The 21,741-nt window shown below is 35.5% G+C and overlaps 1 protein-coding gene across 1 annotated transcript in view; it reads right to left on the reverse strand.

Moving 5' to 3' along the window:
* The window catches only part of SLC16A7 (solute carrier family 16 member 7), an 89,941-nt gene extending 69,054 nt beyond the window's left edge, over positions 1–20,887 (reverse strand). Inside the window, 2 exon segments of the mRNA XM_028533417.2 lie at positions 19,244–19,397; positions 19,400–20,887. Coding sequence (XP_028389218.1) covers positions 19,244–19,397; positions 19,400–19,504 — 259 coding nt within the window. The 5' untranslated portion in view covers positions 19,505–20,887.
* Positions 20,888–21,741: the final 854 nt, after the last annotated feature.

Genomic DNA, 21,741 nt, shown 5'->3' on the forward strand with positions numbered 1-21,741 from the left:
AAAAAACAGTGATATGAAAAAGGAGGCTGAGCAGAAAGTGATGTGGCCACAAGTCAAGGGACGCCGACTGCCACCAGTAACTAGAAGAAGCATCAAACAAATCCTTCCCTGGAGCTTCTTTAAAAAGACACCTGGGCCTTTGGAAGTGTGAGAATAAATTTCTATTGTTTTTAGCCACCAAGTGTATAGCAATCTGTTATAGCTGCCTTAGAAAACTGATACAGCAGTGGTGGTGACATCATTTATAAAAGCCACAAACTCAGGAATTCCACTGGAGGATATGTTCCTTAAAGGTAGACATGCACAAGTCTGCAAAGAAACGTGTACAGGATGTCTAGGGCAACATCACTTATAATGTGGCGAACCGAAAGTCACTAGAAAAATGGGTAAACTGCACATTTATAATATACTATATCATTATAAAAAGAATGAGGTAGATCTATATGCACTGATATGGAATGCTGTTAAAAAATGCAACAAAAGTGAACTGTAAAGCAGGAAAATATGATTACATTTATCTTAAATTGTATACACAAAGAGAAATACTATATAGTTGGATAGGTATAGAAATTATTTAGAACAAGACATATACATAAATAGCAGGTGCCTTTGGAAGTAGTTACATATAATTTATATATTTTTGAAATGTTTAAATACTATATAATGAGTAAATCTTATTTTTCTATTAAAAACTTTGTTTTGCATTTTTATTAAGTTTTTATTTATTTTTACACATTTAAAAAATCATTTTTCAATTACAGTATGTCAACTGTAATTCAAAGTATTTTTTAAAAGATGTAAAAAATAAAATAAAGACTTTACAATAATGCAAAACACAAAATTTTAGTGTGCAAACACAAATGCATTCCCTTATATGTTAACATGATTGTGAGATGTAGTGGTTACTTCTGTTTGAATTAAACATAGAATTCTCATCTTTATTTTCTCATGCTTCATCCTGTTAGCTAAATTTCCATAAGGAGGTAAGTTCCAATTTATAAATCTTATCCAGTGGTTCTCAAAATATGGTTCTAGTTCAGCAGCATAAGCATTGCCTGGAAACTTGTTAGAAATGTAAATTCTGAGGCACCACCTCAGACCTACTGAGTGAAACTCTGGGGAAGATCTAGCCACCTGCAGTTTCATGAGCACTACAGGTGATTCTGAAATGCATTAATGCTTGAACATCACTGGTCTGGGCTCTTCCTCTAACACTGCTGCAAATGTTGTTTTAGTCATTGTATTAACCTTTTTGTGATTTTGAACCACCATGATGTTGCACAACTCCTTGTCCCATTTCACTATTTCTTCCAACTGAGGTGTTCCTCACCACTCTCTTCCTCTATCCAACATGTTTATAACTGAAGATACAGAGACATCAGCTGCCCTATTAGTGAGGGCCATCTTTGATAGCAATCCTAACTCCCTATGCACTGTGCATACTTTTACCATCACATGTATGTCACATGACTTAAAGATACATTATGTGGCACTCTACCCTTTCCTTGAGGGCAGGATCTATACATTATTTGACTTTATTCTCAGAACATAAAAGGTGTTCAATAAATATTCTCAAATGAACAAAAGTGAAAAAGAAATTTATTTATTGGAAATAAAAATGTTTACTTTTTTTCTTTTTGTTGAATTTATTGGGATGACACTGGTTAAGAAAATTACATGTATAATGCACTCCTGTGCATTATTTGCACCTACATTTTTGGCCCAAACTTTCAGGAAAAAAATCTTTTGCTTTAACTTTTAATTTAATTTTTTATGTATTTATATTTAGAAACAAAACCAATTATCATATTCCAGGATATTATTTTGCATATGGATATCATTAGTGCTTTCTAGAGTAACACTTTTAATGCATAAGCATAAATAAAATAATTAAAAACACTTATATAGATATGGAATTAGTGCTACTCATATATAATGTGCATCCTTATTTTTCCCTCAAAAATTTGGGCAAAAAAGTGCACATTAAACACGGCAAAATATGGTAGTTGCAAAGCCATTTCTGGTAACTTTCTCACTTCTCATATTTAAGTGACATCCCCTGGTAAACCTGAAGAAAAATGGAATGACATTTAAGAGATTTAGGGTCTTTCATTTTGCATTTAGTCTTCAAAGAGTTTTTGGTGTTTCATTTTATCCCTCAATTTGTAAAGGTGATTAACTGACACTAGAGAAGGAGAGTTAGACAAAACTTCCTGGGTGTTTCTAGGAAGAAAGGCCAGAGAACACCTTTCTCACTTTCCTATTTAAAACTCCATTTAAAAAAAGAATAATAAAAAATTCATAAGATTTCCTATTACAAATGATGAGATTAGAAATATGCTAGAATTCCCTAGAGATTTCTATAAAATATAATGCCACTGGGGGCAGGAATAAGAAACAGTACCATGGGAAGGTAAACCATCCTGGCCAGGGGTGTCAAGTACCATGGTCTTCCACTTCAGCATGATAAGCTTCCTGGGTGTGACGCCTTTGCTTCGCAAATGGCTAAACCTTCCTGCGACCCATGGCTCTTTCCAGAATTCTGAACATATTTAGTTCTATCTGTGACATATCTCTTTGTCACCTAACATTCTATCAGCTGTAATCTCATGATTCTATGACCCCAGCCCCCTATTTCCCTTGAATGATCATGTTTATAGTACGAAAAAACTAAAAACAAAGACAAAACCAAACAAACAAAAACCCTGAATGCCCAACCTTGAGAAGTGATTGAATATATTATTGTAATCCATTTGATAGACTCTTATACAGACATTAAGTGACGATGATAAAAATTATGTAACATGGGAAATATATAATATTCAGTAAAAAAAGTTTGATATAAACTATATGATAGCAAAATTTAAAAATACTATATGTAACAAAAGAGATGCATAAAAATACATAGGCAACAGTGTTAGGATGGGGCTTATAAAAAATTATATTTCCTGAATAAAAAACTATATTTCCTGAATTATAATAGCTTTATCTTAACATATAAATATTATCTTATCATGCAAATAATATTATCTTAACATGTAAAATAATTTAGGTTAATATTACACATTTAACTATCTGCCCTAATTTTGGCTTTTATATCTGCTTTGAAAAATGACTTACTTTTTTGTCTATAACTAATTCAAATATGGTTATTGTAAGATTATACAGTGAAGTTAGAAGCTGTATTTTCCTTAAAGATCTTACTTCCATTTTTGTTTCCTTTTTTATTTGTTTTATATTATTTTGTTTTTAGTTATACCTAAATAAAATTATGAGGGTCTATATAAGTTGTAAAGAGTATACCCAGTGATTGTCCCCCTACATAAAATTAGATATAAATTACATTTGCTGATTATTATCTATGCAAATAACAATTACTGTTATACCTTATGTTCAAGTAAGCATCACTGATTAAGACACTTGATAATTTAACATGAATTTTTTTCATAATTCTATTTAGTACCTATTGCCTCCATTTTGCAAACAATAAAAAAGAAATTCAACCAGATCAAATATCTTTTTAAAAGTCTACCTCTAGTATTTGTTTTACTCTAGGGCCAGGCTCTTAAAGAGCCATACACTTCCCACTATCTTTATGTTCCTTTTCAACCATGAGTTACTTCAAGTTCAGATTGCCACCCTTTCTCCACCCTACTGTAGTTTGCCTGGTGTAATACTTGCTTTGCACAGGTCAGATGCCTGGGTGCCCTCCACCCATTCCCACTGTGCTTCCCCAAGCACTTTAGGTGGTACTCAATTACTTAGAAATTGTCAAAATAGAAAGAGAAAACTAGCCAAAGCCCATGAAAATGAACTAACCACTGAATTTAGAGAAATGGCACCAATTAGGATTAAGTAATTTCCAAGGAAAGGGCTGTGGAACCCAGGAATCTAATCATGTTATCAGTTGTCTTCTACTATACACTAATGAGTGAATTGAATTGGTGTTTTTCTGTTGTTCATAATTATCTACTACCTAAGCTCGCCCCGTGTCCCTACCCACTGACTCTGGGCCAAGCCATATCACAAGGAAATATAAGCCAATGACATGTAGGCCATGTGCAGCAGTATACTTTACATGTGTTTGCATATGTCCGCTCCATACCTGTGGTCCTTACATTTCAACATGACAACATGTACTTTAGTTTAGATCCCTGAAAATAAGAGCCTGTTTGAAGGTAAGCTAAACCCACAAGAGCCAATGAGAGCTATAGCTGACCCATAGCCTCCAGGTAGCACGAAAAAGAAATAAGTATCTGTTATTGTAAATCCTAAAATATTGGAGTTGTTTGACAGAACAACACAATCTCAGGTTGGGTGTATAAAATAAAAGTCTGAAATATATGGCATTGGCTTTGAGGGTGGGCAGCTGGTGGTGAAGACCTTGTTAGAAGAGCTTAGAAGAATGACAACTTACGTTAGGCAGTAGCAAAATATTTGGTAATACTTTTGTTGTGATATCTTGAAAGGCAGAAAATACACACAGTGCAGTTGGGGTAGCAGGATAAGAAAAAAATGTCGGTGCATGAGTTGGTGATCGTTAGCTATGTTCAACAGATACTAGGAGCAGCAACGAGGTCATAATAGACTTGACTTGCTTGCAAGCAGGAATGAAAAGGGCAAAGGGACAAAACACGTATTACAGGACTTGCAGGGCTGAAAGATATATTCCACCCTCCAACCCCCAATCTTCAGTCTGGTAAAAGATCCTCAAACACGGGTTTACAACCTTCTCTTTAACCCTCTTCCAAGCTAAAGTCAGCAACCAGTAAATTTTTCCAGTTTGCAAAATAGTTATGAGCGTGGGTGGTGAAAAGATCAGTGGTATGGTCCCAGGAGGTCTAATTAATTTTTCTGTTATTAAGAATATTTAGGAAAACATGTCTCACAAAGAACTGAGAGAGTTACTATTTATACTAACTAGAATCAAATAATTTTAAAAACATTGTTCAAAGGGTTATACTATAAGATGTCTTGAATAAAAAGGAATAGTGACTATTGTAAGTATAAAATGATCAAGTTGTTTTATGTGACACACAGAGATATTACACCATGAAAAATTTAAATACATACATCACAATAAATGTCACAGTACTATAATAAACTGTTGTAAACCTTCAAGCTAGTAACAGTCACCCTGGCTCTTAGTTTCCTTTTTTCGTAAATGTCCTCTGAGGCCCCTTTGTAACTCGTGTTTGATTCTGTGACACTAAAATAGTTCTATTTATAGACTTTCTTAGTATGTGAAAAACATATTTCTTTCTTTCTCTGAGGAAATACTTCAGCCATTCCAAAATAACTAATGAACAGAAACACATTATTTGAGCAAGTTTTCTAAGTTTCTAAAAGCTGAAGTCTGAATGAGAAAAATGTTTTTAAAGAGCTAAGTGAGAGAATTCTATTATGTGAGCAGACAGGGCCATGGGGTTCACACAGGAGAGGCTCCTGCAGGTCAAGTATTTGTTCCTTAAGTGCACTTAGATTTTTACTCAATTCCTAAATCAGAATTCAGTTTCCATAAAAGATACCATATGACATCCTCAGAGGATGTGGTATACATTCGAATAATTTTTCATTTATCAGGATTAAAATATTGAAGTATATTGTCATGTTCTTTAAAAAAATATGTTCCCATAAAAGTGGGATGATCGGTTCAGTATTACAAATAAATCACATGAAGATTTTTAAAATATATAATACAAACAATACCTCACAATATTATATACTCAAAATGTTTTAAAGAACTATGTAATATTTTAATTCATACATTGTACATTTTTACTTCCCATGTATCCAATTCATATCATCTTAAGTTAAAAAGTATACTTACCATACAGCTACCAAATAGGAATCATGTCAATCATGCTTTGTTTAGTAAACAATCATGCTCATAAAATTTAAATAAGATATTATTAATGATGAGTAAGAGTTGACTATTTACAAACTTTCCAAAAGATACTCCTCTTGTCAAACTTATATGTAAATGTTATGACACCAGCATCCATGGGGACGGTCATTTCTTGTAAAAGAGCAATGGAACCTAGTTGAACTAGGAGGCAGAGCTGAAAGTGATCACTTTCATCATATTTTTCACGTTCTGAAGATTCACTAGGAAGACTCTAAGGAGGCCTCACTGTGAAGTTACACAGAATCCACAATTTCAAGCCCTTGCATGTAGAATGTGATGTTCTTGTTCTTTAATATTCACTGAACATTGATGATGAAGTTAGTGCTGACTGGAACCAAAATGAACCCAAAGTTAAACACAACCTAAATGCGAGCTACACAAGCTGTTGGGAATAAATCAACAGGGTTGATCCTGCTTATCACTTCTGGAAGTGATAAGAAAGAAGCACCATCACAAATGCAGGGGAAAGAAAAACTTCTCATTTCCTTTCTCCTTTTCTTACTGCTGAACTAGTAAAGCCTGTGAACCCCACAAAAAACACATAAATAAACAAACAAACACAGTTGTCAGGGAACTGATGACACATTCATACCACAGCAAATTAGAAGTAACTAAACTACTGGAAACATTTCACCATAGCTGCATTCATTTTTTCTCCTCCTTAGCTTGAGCTTAAAGGTTGCCCTCTTTCAGGTTTGGCTGCAACTGAGCAGAGAAGACATCCATAATTCCAAGCATTGTCTTGATCCTAATTTAATTTTTATACATTTTAACTATTTTAATTAGTTAGATTTTGTTTCTACCTTTCCTTTTTCTCATATATCGTGGCATCTACCCATCATTCCAGGCGAGAGATTCTCCTGTCTGACTGGTTACCACTCCAGTACAAGTAATTCACTCATGTTTGTTCTGACTTTGCTTCAGCTTGAATGAAGAGCTCTCACTCCTTTGTCTTAATGCTTCTTTTACATTCTTTCATGCTCCACCAGAGAATGTTATGCTTTCTCTGAGCCTTACACCTCAGCCTGACATGACAAGCAGCTCCCCTCCCTGCCGATCTGCTCACTAAAACGACAACATATTAAACCTGGGAAAAACAGCACAAAAGGGATTCCTGTGGAAAAAGATTTTTTTAAGATTGTATATGTGTTTGAAAGAGGGAATAGAGGGAGAAAGAAGGGGAGAAAAACATCAGTGTGGAATAGAAACATCAATCCGTTGCCTCTTGCATACTCCCCAAACTGACTTGAAACAGAACCCGCAAACAAGGCATTTGCCTTGACCAGAATCAAACTAAGGACTTTTTCCTTTGGGGAACAACATCCAAACAACTGAGCCACACCAGTCATGTTTGGACAAAGATTTTTAAAGACAGAAGGCAAAGAAACTGTTTCCTCAAAGACTTTGAGACTCTGTATACAGTGATGTTTTAAGATTCAGAAGATAGAGTTTGGTATAGATCTAAGCAGGGGACACTTTGGCCATTGCTGCTTTCACCTCAGCTTTGGTCCTTGAGAATCAGTTGCTTTGGAGCATCAGGAGACATGAGCCTTTACATAGGCAATAATGTTGTTTCCACTGAGGTCATTAGCAATGGTGAGAAACAATAGTGGAAAAATTCATCTGATCTCTCGCTCATCTCATGTGATCCCCAGACAGTGGGAGACTCTTTTAGAAAATTCAAGGTTTTTTAAAAAATTTATTCTGTTTTTTGAGATAGGGAATATTTAGTTAGTTTGCAATTTAGGAAACAATCCTAAAGATAGGGTAAAGAAAATGGTTGAAAGGAGATAGAAGATATATCAACAAAATAGTAAAATTCTATTGCAGTAGGCTAAATAAGCTAGGACAGAGTAGAAGGAAAGATTTATTTAAAAAAAAATAACTTCCCTGGCTGGTGTAGCTCAGTGGATTGAATATGGGCCTGCAAACCAAAGGGCCACTGGTTGCAGACTGGGTCTCCAGTAGGGGGCGCATGAAAGGCAACCACACCATAATGTTTCTCTCCCTCTCTTTCTCCTTCCCTTCCCCTCTCTCTAAAAATAAATAAATAAAATATTAAATGAAATAACTAATAATTTGTTAATGAGTACAAAATGCAGAAAAAGGTAAGTTGTACTACTAAAAACATAAAAGTTAGGGGGAGAGGGAGTAAAAGTTAGGGTTTATATATGCAACTGAAGTTGTTATCAACATAAACCAGACTTATATCTGTAACATATTTTATGTTATCCTCATGGTAAGCACAAAGGAAAAACCTACAGAAGATACACAAAAAATAAAGACAAAGACATTAAAACATATACATAAGGAAAATTATCAATTCATAAAAGAAATCAGAAAGAGAGGAGAAAAGGAATATTGGAGCTACAAAATAATAAAAAAAACAATAAGAGAGCATTAGTAAGCCCTCACCCATCAACAATTATTCCAAATGTAAATGCATTAAATTCTTAATCAAAAGGCATAGAGTGGCTAAATGGAAAATGTGTGTGTGGTAGAACATCATTCAGCCATAAACAAAAGGAAATTCTGTCATTTATGACAACACAGATGGACTTTCAGAGCATTATGCTAAGTGAAATAAGATAAAGACATATACTCTATGAATTCACTTACATGTGGAATCTAAAAACATCGAACTTGTAAAAACAGAGTAGAATGGTGGTCACCAGGGGTTGTGGGGTAGGGGAATTGGAGTGATGTGGAATGAAGGGTACTAACATCCAGTAAAAAGATGAATAAATTCTGGGGATCTAATATTCTGGGCACTGTGACTATAGCTAACCAAATTTTATCATATACTTAAAAGTTTCTAAGACCATAGATCTTAAATGTTCTCACCACAAAATAAAAAGGATAATTATATGATGTGATAAAGATGTTAACTACCTCTCTTCAGGTAATCATTTTGCTACATATATATGTGTATAAAATCATCATGTTTTACATCTTAAATTTACAAAATGCTTTATCTCAATAAAGCTGGGAAACACAGAAACCTCGTTGCCCAATCTCCCCTACACACACATACACACAAAAACAATGAGTCAACAGTAAGTTTTAAAAAATGGTTTTATCTTTGGGGGTAGGTTGGGGATGAAACAGAAGAGGAATGAAATAATTTCAAATGATGTTTTTAGTAATTATTCAGTTGAATGGTAGGATGTAGAATATTCATCACACTAATCTGTTTTTTATTTTATGCAAATGTTACTTAAACTTGTTTGTATTTATTAAATATATATGTGATATAAAAATATGTAACAAATAGTAATGTTTTGTATCTGCTTAGTAGATGAAAATACTGCAGGAAGGAATTATACAGTATTATCCCCATGCTTTCATTTACTGCATTTTGTTTCCTTTCTTAATGTGACATGTTTAATTCTTTAAAAAATAAATTTAAACCATCATAGGTATTCAAAGTACTTTGAAGAGTAAGAGAAAAATGATTTCTTAGTTTTCTAATTCTCAGAAATCACAAGCTCAGTTCGTGGGGGACTGTACATAATTATCTATGATTGTCAAGTTCATTTGCTGTATTAGGTAGACAATGGTAATAAAATCCAATAATGAGTAAATAGATTTTTATATAAGTATTAGTGTTACTGCTAGGTGCAAATTTTTTTTTAAATCAGAAGCTAGTTAACATCAAAAAAAGAAAAAAGCATAATTATGTCAGCATACTAAATAAACACTTAAATTATGTCTTTTAAAAAACAAAAATATTTTAAAATTAGTTTATTCTAAAGGCACATGTTTTTAGTAAAAAAGAAATTAAATTTTTCATCCAATTAGTAAAAGAACATAGTAAAAATACTAAAAAATGATGTAAATTGTTTTTACCTAGAAGCATAGTAAATCAGAAGCAAACTCTGTCAAATGTGAGTCATTGAGAACATCAATCCATACAATGACTCTGCTGTCAAGTTCAGGTTAAGGCTTTGCCATTTTAGAAACAAAAAAGCATGAGTCATATTTTACCCAAGAGACTCAGGAACACATATTCATGCGAGTACCCTCATACATTTCTTGACAATTTTCTGGAAGGTCAATTGACAATGAAATAATAGAGATTGTAAGTTTTAAACAGATTTCATGGAAGTGGATTTAATGATTATTTAGCCTGCATTGTCATTTGGACTCATGAATATACCCACTGGAAAATATGAGATGGTCTGCAAAACTAGGAAAACATATAATAGTCCTGAAGTGCACTCAATAATTAAATGCATGATGTGTAAACACTGAGTAACATCAGAATATCTGACTCCAGGTCATTTTTTCTAAAGAGTTGGCTTTCCTTTTTAATGTTTTATATCCAAAGAAGTATAATTCATTAATTTATGATAACTACACAATTTTTATTGCCATGTGTTGTATTTATTCAAAGACTATAACACGATTATGGTCGATTGCAAAACTGGCCACAAATTGTTCCCCTCCCTGTATTCACCTCTTTAAATAGTTCCCTTTCACATTTATTTTGGGCTTAGCCTGTGACCTGCTGTGTGCATTAGTCTCCGTGGGTCGTCATAACAGAGTACTACAGATGGCTTGGCTTAAACCACAGAAATCTATTTTCACACACATTTGAGACCAGAAGTCTAAAATCAGGGTGACAGCATGTTCGAGTTCTAGTAAGAGCCTCCTTCCTGGCTTGCAGAAAGCCACCTTCTCACTGGGTGTTCACCAGGACTTTTCTTGATGCATGTGTGCAGACTGAAAGAGATCAAGCTTGCTGCTGTCTCTTCTTAAAAAGGAAATAATTCAGTCAGACCAGGTCCCCACCCTCATAACATAATTACCTTTCATAGGCCCCATTTCCAAGTACCACTACACTGAAGGTTAGAACTTCAATGCGTGAATTTTGTGGGAACATAAACAATTAGTCCATAACACTGTGGCCAATGAAACAGCAAGAAGATACTTGAAAACATTGTGTCCATTTGAGCCCCCCTCTTCTACTGTCCTTGGAACCCTTGTCATTACTAGCCTATAAGGAACCCAAGCTAGCCTGCTGGATGAGACGCATGCCCTTGCCCCATCTTAATCCTTGCTAACCTACACTGGTTTGGTTATGAATGGCATGGCCTAAGAGCTGATGATCAGTGCTATCACTCTCTGAGACAATTATTACTACAGGTTAGCCCCACCCTCCCCACCTGCTGGCCCTTTCAAATATTAACACTAGTTCATATATCACTGAGGCTCACATATCCTTCTTTGGATGTGATGATATGAATTACTGGTTACCTTAAACAGGTCTCCCATCAAAGCTCTGCCAGAAGAAGCTCTCTTCATTTTATCACTTATTACTCTACCAACCCCAACATGTAAGGAGTTCAATGTGCTAGAATTAGGAGTGCAATGGTGGAACGAGATACAATCCATGCCTTCACAGAGTATAAAATTCTTTGAGAGAATTAACAACAAATAAGGCAGGTAGGGGTTTATAATATTCTGTGGCAGCTTAACTGGAGTTATCTGAACCATCAAACTATAAAAGAAGACTGGAATGATTATTCTCAGTTCTCCCAATTATGTTACATAGATATTATGCAACTCAATGCATAGAAAATAATTCAATCCATTCTAAGACTTATGGCATTAAGGTGTAATTTTCTCATCATAATCTAGATGAAGACAATTGGTCTCTGGTAATAACTAATGTATTAAGAAGTATAATTAAACCTGCCAGAAAAGATCATAAACATAGTTTCACTAAGTTTTGAATGAAGAGCACTATTTAATCAAGTGAAAAGAAAAGATGAAAATGACCCAGGAAGAATATACTTTGCAAAGGTTCTTGGTAAGAGAGATACTGGTTTACTTAGAGAACTAACAAATGAAGTCAACTCCCTCTTTCTGTTAGACAATCAATGGTGCCCCAGAAAAGGTCACAGCAAAGTCCAACAGAGACTGATGTCATTCAGAAGAACTGATACACAAAATGAAACTCATAGTTTTATCTTCGTAAAATGTGTCCAATGTTAAAATCAGTGCTATGGGTAAGAAATGTGATGTTTTCTTCACTGGTGCCTCTGTCCTAGATTATATGAGACAGTGATTTACTATTTCTATGATTACAACCTACAGCAAAAAGAAAACACATTACATGTTAATGTAAAATGTTTATTGCTAAAAATTAAATATCCTAAGGATTACCAATGGACAAAGAAACCTACATTCACTAACAACTTGTCTAGTCTATGTAACATAGTATATCACCTTCCTGAGTTAGATTTAATTTTGTTCAACATCATGAGATTCTTACCTTCAGTATTTATTCTATCTATGTTGACGGCACAGTTGTACTGGTATATTTCAGAGCTAGCCTCAAGTAACAACTGAATCTATTGGCTGATTACAGTCAGAAAGAATAGCTCAATGTTAATTATGCTGAAACTAACTCATCATTTCTGGTAGATGCTCTACACCCAGATATAAAGTGCTAAAAATTCTATCCAACAGGTTAGCTTTGTTATCAGCAAAGTATTATGTAGCAAAATAATCCTGACATGCACATTATACCGCTCAAAATTCTAAATTTTATAAAGCCTTGTAAGTTATTTTATGATAGAGGTGATATAAATAGAAACTTCCTGCCTATAAAATGTCCCAAGTCACAATCAATATGGCCTTGTTAAAGCTTCAGTTCAAATAATTCACTAGATCTAAAACTGCATTTGAATTCAAATCCTCATGTTACATCAAGTACTCTTACAGAACCATATCAGTATAGAGACGGCGAAGCCTTCCATTTAGGTAAGAATACAAGTAGAACTCTTTAATTTTTATACAATAATTTCACTTTTGCAATGTACCCCATTAGAAGAGAAAGCAGATCTCTCTAATCACAACAGACAATATGGAACTGCCAACCATTTCAGTATTGGTTATTTGCTATCCAACTTTAGTCAAAAGTCAGTTAACAAACCAAAGAAGTTCTATAATTTGCATTTGGATATAACCCCAGTGCTACAAGCACATGGTGATGAAAATTAAAATCTGAAAAGCAAAAACCAAATTAACCAAAACAATAATGACAACCACAAACACCCCCGCTGTCCAGAAGCACACTGCGGTAAAACAATGAGTCTGCTGGAATCTGGAACCAGAAGCAGTCAATGAGGGAGAAGTTCATGTTCTGCCTAACAGAGGGGACTGAAGTGAGAGTCTGGCTGACCGATGCCAGCTGGGTGCTGAGCTGGGCCTACCTTCCATACCTTCAATCCCTCCTGAATGGAGAAGAAAAAAATAAAACTGTTCCCCATCACCACTTGGGACAGTTTTCGTTTTTACCCTGGAGTCAATGGAACACAGGCAGAAATGGCATCAAAAGCCAAACAGCGCAGAAAGAAAGAAGGAGCTCTTACACTTTGCGACAGCATAGATGAAACTGGAAAGTATTATGCTAAGAGAAATAAGCCAGGTGCTGAAAGACAAATACCATATGATCTCACCTTTAATAGAAACCTAATCAACAAAACAAACAAACTAGCAAAATATAACCAAAGACACTGAAAGTGAGAGCAGGGTGATGGTGACCAGAGGGGAGAGGGGAGGGAATTTTAGAGGAAAAGGGTGAAAGGTTTGCAGGAGCAATTATAGAGGACACATGGACAATAACAGGGGCAGGTGGAGGTGGGAGGGAGGTGGGGAGGGCTAAGGGGTTAGGCTGGGGTAGGGGTAAAAGGCAGAAAACTGTACTTGAACAATTAAAATATAGGGGAAAAATGAAGCTACTCCATGGCTTAAATTCTAGATTTCTTTAGCTTCCACAGAAGCACAGGATGTGGAATAGTGGTAACTCCCTCACACTTCAAAAACTGCCCATTGAAGTTGTACATATATTACAATCATAAATTTCTCTCCCAGATGTGTGCAGAAAATGTATAAAAAAATTGTTTACAGCAGCATGGAAACAGGACTTTAAAAAAATTAGAAACAATTTGACTATGTATAAAAATACATAATTAAAGTTTATATATTCATAGAATAGAATTATAGAGTTAAAATGAACAAGCTAAAGCTATGTTTTAGGCATCTTAAAGAAAGCATATAGCAAAAGGAACCAGAACTTGATGGTTTAGAAAATTCTCAGCCTATCCAGATAATATGCTCCAAAAATAGTCCAAAACAACCTGAACCCAATCAATTATCTCAGTAGGAGTGAGAAATAGAGATCCAAGTATCCAGAAAAGATCTGCGGAGAACCCTCTTATCTGATGACTTCGGCGTTCTGAATTACATGAGAGAGATGAAGTATTTTTAAAATGTTGTACCAGCATAAACACTACCAGCCTGCATTGAAAAAGAACAGAGACAGGATGAGACAAAGAAGAATGACTCTGAGGGGAAAACCACAGATGCAGAGGCCTCAGCTGAGGGCCTGCTCAGTTCTAGAGGCAGGGCTGAGGGTGTGAGGCCACGCCAGCAGGACCAGAGGACAAGACACTGGCCATGGAGAATTGTTCTCAAGCTTTGAAACCTAATGGAATTTGCTCTGCTAAGTTGCAAACTTGCTTTAGGCCAGTGACCCCTTTTCCCTTCCAATTTCTACCTTTTGTAAAGAAAATGTCTATTTTATATCTGTCCTACTACTGTATCTTGGGAGAAGATACTTGTCTAGGTTTCACAAGTCCACAGATGGGGAAGTTTCCCTCGGAGGAGCCATACCCCATGTCTCACCCATACTAATTTACATACAAGGTGATGCTGGAATGGTTAAGACTTTTGGGATGTTGGAATTGGGTGAACAGATTTTTACATGGAAAGGACTTGAGCCTGGGGTGAGTTAGGAGGCAGACTCTTCTGGGTTCACTGGTGTCCCTGAAAAAATAACTACATCCTAACCTCCAACTCTTCAGAATGTGATCATACTTGGAAATGTGTAATATAATTAGTTAAGATAAGGTCGTACTGGAGTAGAGTGGACTCCTCAGCAAATATGATGGGTGTCCCCATAAGAAGGTGGCTGTGTGAAGACAGAGAGACACAGGGAGAATGGCACATGGAAATGGAGACATAGGTTGAAGTAACACTGCCACAACCTGGGGCCATCAGAAGATAGAAAAGGAAAGGAAGGATACTCCCCCTGGAAGCTTCTAAGAAAGCACAGCCTAGCTGATACTTGAATTTCAAACATCTAGTCACTAGAACTGAGAGAGGGCATATTTCTGTTGTTTTAATCCAACTTGTCTGTGGTTCTTTGTTGTGGCAGCCCTAGGAAGCACTCTGTAATAATTTATAGTCTGCATGGTAAAGTTTTATATAAATTCACATGGTTCTCATACTAAACAAGTGAAGGAAGCACTGCTGTTATTGTTATAAGCCTTGTTTATAGGCCACTTCACAGAGGTTATTTCAGGTTATGTGATTTACCCAGGATTTGCAAAGCAAGTTAACTGAGAGGCTAGGATTTTGAGCTAGGTTTTCTGATGCCTACTCCTTTTACAACATTGAAAACACTGATATTCTCTCTTTTTATTTTTTTAGATAGATTTTGTGTGCTTGTGTACATGTGTATGTCTTTAATATCTACAGGTAACTGCCAAAGGGCCTTGGTGAACTTTTTAGCAATTTATGGAATATATTGGATAACGAGCCAAAGAAGCATAGAGAAACTGTTTGATGGTAACCTGACTCGCATATTCCCAATTACAAAACCCTGAGAAGTAGGTGAATATCTAATGAACACAGTGAAGAGCACCTACATATTAAATACGTAAAGCCAGGTTCTGAACACAAATATCTAATATTAGAAGATGAATTGAAGAGTCTACTAAAAGCATGATAAGACATCTATACATACTCAACTTAAAAAGACAGTCTTAACTGCTAAAATCTCTTAGTTTTTTAATCATCGTAAGTCAAATAATTGTTTTATACTTAGATTTATACTTAGTTTTACATTTATAAATTATAAACCAATCTGCATGACTTTACTGTGTTTCAAAATGAGAACTGGTAGAACTCCCTCCCTTACCCTGAGGATATAAATATACATAAGCAAATCCATATTCAGACAAGAAGGACTAGATTATGTAAATTATAATAAGTTGATACGCAAATTTTAGCGATGCTAAGGGTGAATCTGGAAAATATCACTTCACATCTCCACTTCGAACACCAGTGCTGATCTAGCTATACCTCCAAATGGAAATGTATTAAGGAATAAAATATGACTTCCCTTTCAAAAACATCATCAACATGGACTAATAAACCATTAACTCTATTTGTCAGCTGGTAAGTAGAGACTTTGATTTCAGTCCCAGCATTCCCAATAATGGCTGTTACTCTGACTCTCTGGACTCAGTCCCTCGTCTCTAAAAGAGGATGTTCTCTGCATTCTCACTGCACAATCATCAATCACTGTCTGACATTTAATTTCATTTCAAGGGAAATATAAATGGAAAACTGCATATGTAGCACCATAATAAAGTTTAGCTTTTGATGCTTGTTTTTCTGTATCACTTGGGTCTACATATGAGCAAAACAAGTTTTATTGGCCTGGAATACTTGCTGAATGAGAATAACAATGGCTAGGTACTTTAGAAAAAACAGAAACTCTCTAATAAATTTATCTAATTTGTAGCTTTAAGTGGTTTAAGCAATGTATCTCTTTATATTGAGAACTCATTGCAGAATATGATTACTCAGTAAATGTACAGAGCAGATACTTTTAGTTTTAGAAACTAGCTTTGAAAACTGAAAAATTTATAAATCAATGGCTTTAATTATATATAAATTAAACAGATGACATCACCTGAATGTTAACTATACAATAAATGTATATCTTGCCATAATATGATCCCACAGTTTTGGGGAACAAATTGCCTAAGCTTCATAATAAAACCCAATTTATTTTTACATTTTGTTCAGCAAAGTACACATACACATTTATAAATCATTATGATTTTAAAAAAAAAGATTGCTTTTGATATTTTTATATTAAGCAAAAGTGAAATTTTAGTGGTTAAAGATTCAGTGTTATTTTAAAACTTTCAATGTTAGGCAAGCTTTAAAACTTTCGTGACTAATGAAGACTTTGCAGACTTTAAAAGGTACTATATCATTTTACATAGCTATGATTAATACATCTGACAACCAAGAGGTTTAAGGATGACAACAGTTTCATTAAAACATTTAAAAATTCTATTTTCCTCATACAAGCACAGAGTGCTTCATTAGTTTGAACTCAGTACAACTCAAAAGCAAAAGCTTTTTTCTATCAGCCAACATTTATAGAGTTTCCATTATTCTTTCATCAAGCTCAGAACATGAAATCATTCTATGTTAAAGGAATTAAAAAGCCCACATATCTATAATCTGTAGTATAGTTTAGCATGGACACGATTTGTATAATTTAAAAGTTGCCTCAATAAAGAAAGAGCATGAGTTTGACACTTTTCCCAGGGCTCAGAAACAACTGATCATTAACATTTAGCCAGAAGCAACCTTGCACACAAATCTCAAGACTTTCTGTTTTGCCCTTCCCACTTCTGCCTCTCAAAGAGGGAAAGGCAGCTTTCTCTCTTCTTCAACAACTTGCTTTGACATGCACAATTAGTTTATACTTTCCACAGTTAAAGTTAGCTTGGCTTAAATTACAACATATCCTGTGTCAAAGAAGGTGACCAATCTGGCAATTTGAACTGCTGAATTTAATTTTCTGATTCTCTTTCTCTGATGTTGATTCAGCCACACTTTCAACAACAAAGCAGCACATGGGTTAATATGTATAGAACATATTGTAAAAGTACTATATACATAATGAGTCAGTGAATCTTCACTGCGTCTAAGACTAGATAGTTCAGTAAGTTTTGAACAGTAATAAAGAAGCCAAGGTCATGTGCTGAATCCCCTGAAAGCCAGTTAGTTTCATTTCATTTCCTAATCACATGTTGCAGTCCTTACTCAGCCAGTCATTCTGTACATGCGTGCCATCTGCCACAAAAGTCCTCCCTGAATGATGGTGAATCTGATGGTGGGTCAGTGTTGCCATATTTGCTTTGGGAGAAATTACAAGAACCTTTGCAAAAATAAAGAGCTATCGTTTATTGGGTATTTCTCATATTCTAGGTAAGTTTTTACCAAATAATTTAAATCCATGATCATCCTATAAACCATATAAAATAAGCATTATAATACATAATTTAAGTATGAGAACACTAAAGCTCAGAGTTTTGATTACTTATGTAGGTCATGTCATTGATAAACATTGGGTCCTGGATTCCAGTTCAAGTTCATATCCAAGTTCTGTTTTCTTCTCCATGAAACAGCAGTCCAACTTTTTCAGTCAGTGGGTGAGGGAAATTGATTTCCCATGTGGAGGATACCATATTTAGATGTAGGCATTAAGCAATAGCCTGTTGTAAAATGTGCTTCCCAAAGATTTTGATAACTGCATTTCTAAATACGTATAATGTTTACAAGAATAACATAAATAATCTCTGGACATTTCCCATAATTTAACCAAATAAAGCAAATACCTTTAGAAGATAGAATATGGCATTTTTCTGTCCCTTCTAGTAAAAACTTTAGTTCAAAAATTAAAAGCATCAGGAAATTTTGTGTTGCTCACAACTAAACACATGCTTAACGCACCGACCAAATTGCAGTGTGGGTAGCACAGTTACAGTTAACTGTGGGTAGCACTTTCTACAGTTAAAAAAGAAATACAAAGATATGTCCAGTTTTATATGTAACATTATGTTATCAAGAAATTAACTTAACCACATAAGATCTGTAAAAATTAGAATTGGGGGAATGTGAACAATATATTTTGTATAATTTTGCTTATTGTTATTACAGTATTAAATGTTTAAAAATTACTATAGTAAGTGATAGAAACTGTGGTCTGTTAACTTTATAGAGCCTTTTAGAAAAGTTTAAAGAGCTCTAATTATAAATTATATATTTGTTTCTATATGTAGAATTCATTTTTCTTACTAAATTACGTTAACACCTTAAGTATTCATTTTTAGCAAACCCACCAAAAATTCAAAATCACCTAACTTAAACATAGTGTTTCCTGAAGTAGAAAAAAAATAGCAAATATAACTTAGTGACTTTAATATGCAACATATAACACCTGTGTAATCACAGTAAAATTTGAACAATTTGACTCATTTTATTTATAAGAAATATCTGAGTGAAATCACAGAAAATCACATTATTAAAGTTGAACAACTGAGTTCTGTGTGTTGAGAGATAAATACAGACAGTTGTGATTGCTACATAAACCTTTGAGAAAAGAAAAGCCAAATGCAGAAAGAACTTGTTCACCACAAACCTCAGGGGAGAAAATAGCTGAAGGTGACTAACCTTTGCCAAGGTTACAAACTCTCAAGAGTAATTCTAAAAGTATGATAATGTGAGCTCCTATTTTTAATTCCAGTTTCCAAAATTTCGCAACAATGCAGGTACCAGAAAGAGAGGAAGTGTAGTCTCAAGAGGAAACCTTGATGAAGAGCATGTGTGCTCCTGGGACAGGCTATTGATTCTGAGTGGGAAACACAATAATAGGGTCTTGGCAATGAATTTGTTTGTAGTAATATTCCCAAGTTCTACGCAGCATTTGCACATTTCCCTTGTGAGATCTTGATGTTCTTTGCATTATGACTAAGGAGTGAAAACGGAGTTAATGTGGAAAGCCCAAAGTTTTCATCTGAATAAAAAGTGCAAGAAATTCTATAGGACAGAAACCTCAGACATATATTTTGGGTGAAAAAAGGCAATAAATAGTCAGAAGACACAAAAATCAAAGTCCTCATAAATACTATGGGAATCTTCCAATGGAGTCCTTTTCTCATTTGGATAAACTTTTTCCTGTATTGTTCTCCTGAAAAAAAGTACCATAATCTTAATGTTCGTTTAAGCAAAACTGACTATGATCCTGTCTATGTTCTGAATTCCAGAATCATAGTAGAGCTAAAAGTCAGCATATACAGGAGAAAACAATGCAAATGTATTCTCTGATTTAGTTATCCCTCAAAGTTATAGAGTAAAAATGAATGTTTAACCTTGATAAGCATAAAAGCAAAAAGTCTTTAGTTAAATTTGATTTCATAGAATAATTCCTTTGAAATGAAAGGAAAACATAATGGGGGCAAGATAGACCTAAACAGAAAATATACAAGAATTGTATCATTTCAACAGATTTCACCATTTTTGTTGATGACAGTGGCTCACTACTAATAGAAAAGAATTACTAGAAGTGATTTGAGTACATAGAACATTTAATACCTTTCCTTCTTTGAGTGCTGTCCAGGCAACAGAGGATCTTACTATATTCAGCCAATACAGGAATAATGTTCATAAAGAAAGTGCTTTAAAAATATCTTCTAGTCCAGAACTTTTGATTTCACTTAGTCCCCTGACATCATCCTCAGCATGTGCTGTGGTCCCACGGCTTTCTGTTATTCAGCTCAAAGTCTCCCCCTCCCTAGCATCAAATCAAAGTTGCCAATCCTAGTTGATTCCACATGTGTTAATGTAGGTAGCCATTTAGGCATTAACAAAAGAGAAGGGAGCAAAACTGGCTGATCCTGATCAGGTTGGGAAGCTACAGCTTCACAGACACCCTGGAGGACAGCTGCACCCTCTGCCAAAGCGACCATAATCAACCACCAAGCAAATGAGAAAGCCTGGCTTTCCGATCTCCCTGGGGAGCAACCAGCCCATTTGTCTGGGTTCTGGGGGTTGGGGGCGGGGGGTTGCCGGGGACAGTTTAACAGATAGGAGGAAGCCCTTCTACTAAGCACATGCACAGTAGAAACTAGATAATGAGAAAAACTATGAAGCATGTGCAGTAGGAGCCAAAATGGCAGCCATAAAGGAGAGGAAACCCTGAGAAAAAATCTGACAGGATAAGGGCACAGAACCCAAGAAGATCCAGGAAAGGAATTGAAGAGGGGGAAGTACCAGCCTAGGCCTGGGAAGGTCCAAGAAAGAGATCGGGTAGTTTGAAAGAAAGCTAACCCTTCCCCAAACCCAAGAAAATATAACCAAAACTTAACAAAGGTCAGAAGCATGTGTGTTCTCTCCCTTTAGTAGTCACGGGGGCCAGAGTGCGCTGCTGATGGCAGGCTGGGTAGGAACAGAGAGTGTGCTGGACTACCAGGGCCTGGGATGCTGGGCTAATGGTATGACACCTCTGGGTGTTGGCATCCCCCCTGGGCTTGGTGGGGACGAGTGCTGGCCTGCAGGCCTTGAAGCTGGACTTCTTCACAGTGAGACAAAGCTGAGCCACCTGGTCTTGGATGCGACATCGGGTATGATATACCTGGGGGCAGGCCTTTGTTTCTACTCCAATAAATCTTTCCATTGCACCTCAAATCCTCCTATGCCTGTATCCTTGAAATGCATTTCATGCGATACTGTGGAAGAATCCTATTTCCTTCAGTAAAACAGAGACTCAGATCTATTTCTTTTTCTTTATTCCCACAGGCACCACTTAAGTTCAATCAACTTGGTAACTTTCCAACTGTTATGGCAGACTCCAATCTCTCTCCTTGTGCATAGCCTCAATATCTCTTACTAAATTTTACAGCTAATACAAGCTTAGACCAGGACATACTGCTAGTTAAAACAAGTCAATAACTCTTTACCTCCCCTTTCCAGCGCCCACACACCACAGCCAGCTGTGCATGTGTGTGCATGCACACACCCCTCCAAATACTGGGAGATATGTTATCAGATAATATGATCTTGCCTGTAGTTTCTACCTGTTGTTACAGCCAATAATATTACCATGCAGAATGGCTACTGTCAAGAAGACCAGAGATAACAAAGGGTGGCAAGGATGTGGAGGAAAGGGAACC

The sequence above is a fragment of the Phyllostomus discolor genome, chromosome 2 (genome assembly GCF_004126475.2).
Source record: "Phyllostomus discolor isolate MPI-MPIP mPhyDis1 chromosome 2, mPhyDis1.pri.v3, whole genome shotgun sequence".
In the NCBI taxonomy this organism is placed as follows: domain Eukaryota; kingdom Metazoa; phylum Chordata; class Mammalia; order Chiroptera; family Phyllostomidae; genus Phyllostomus; species Phyllostomus discolor.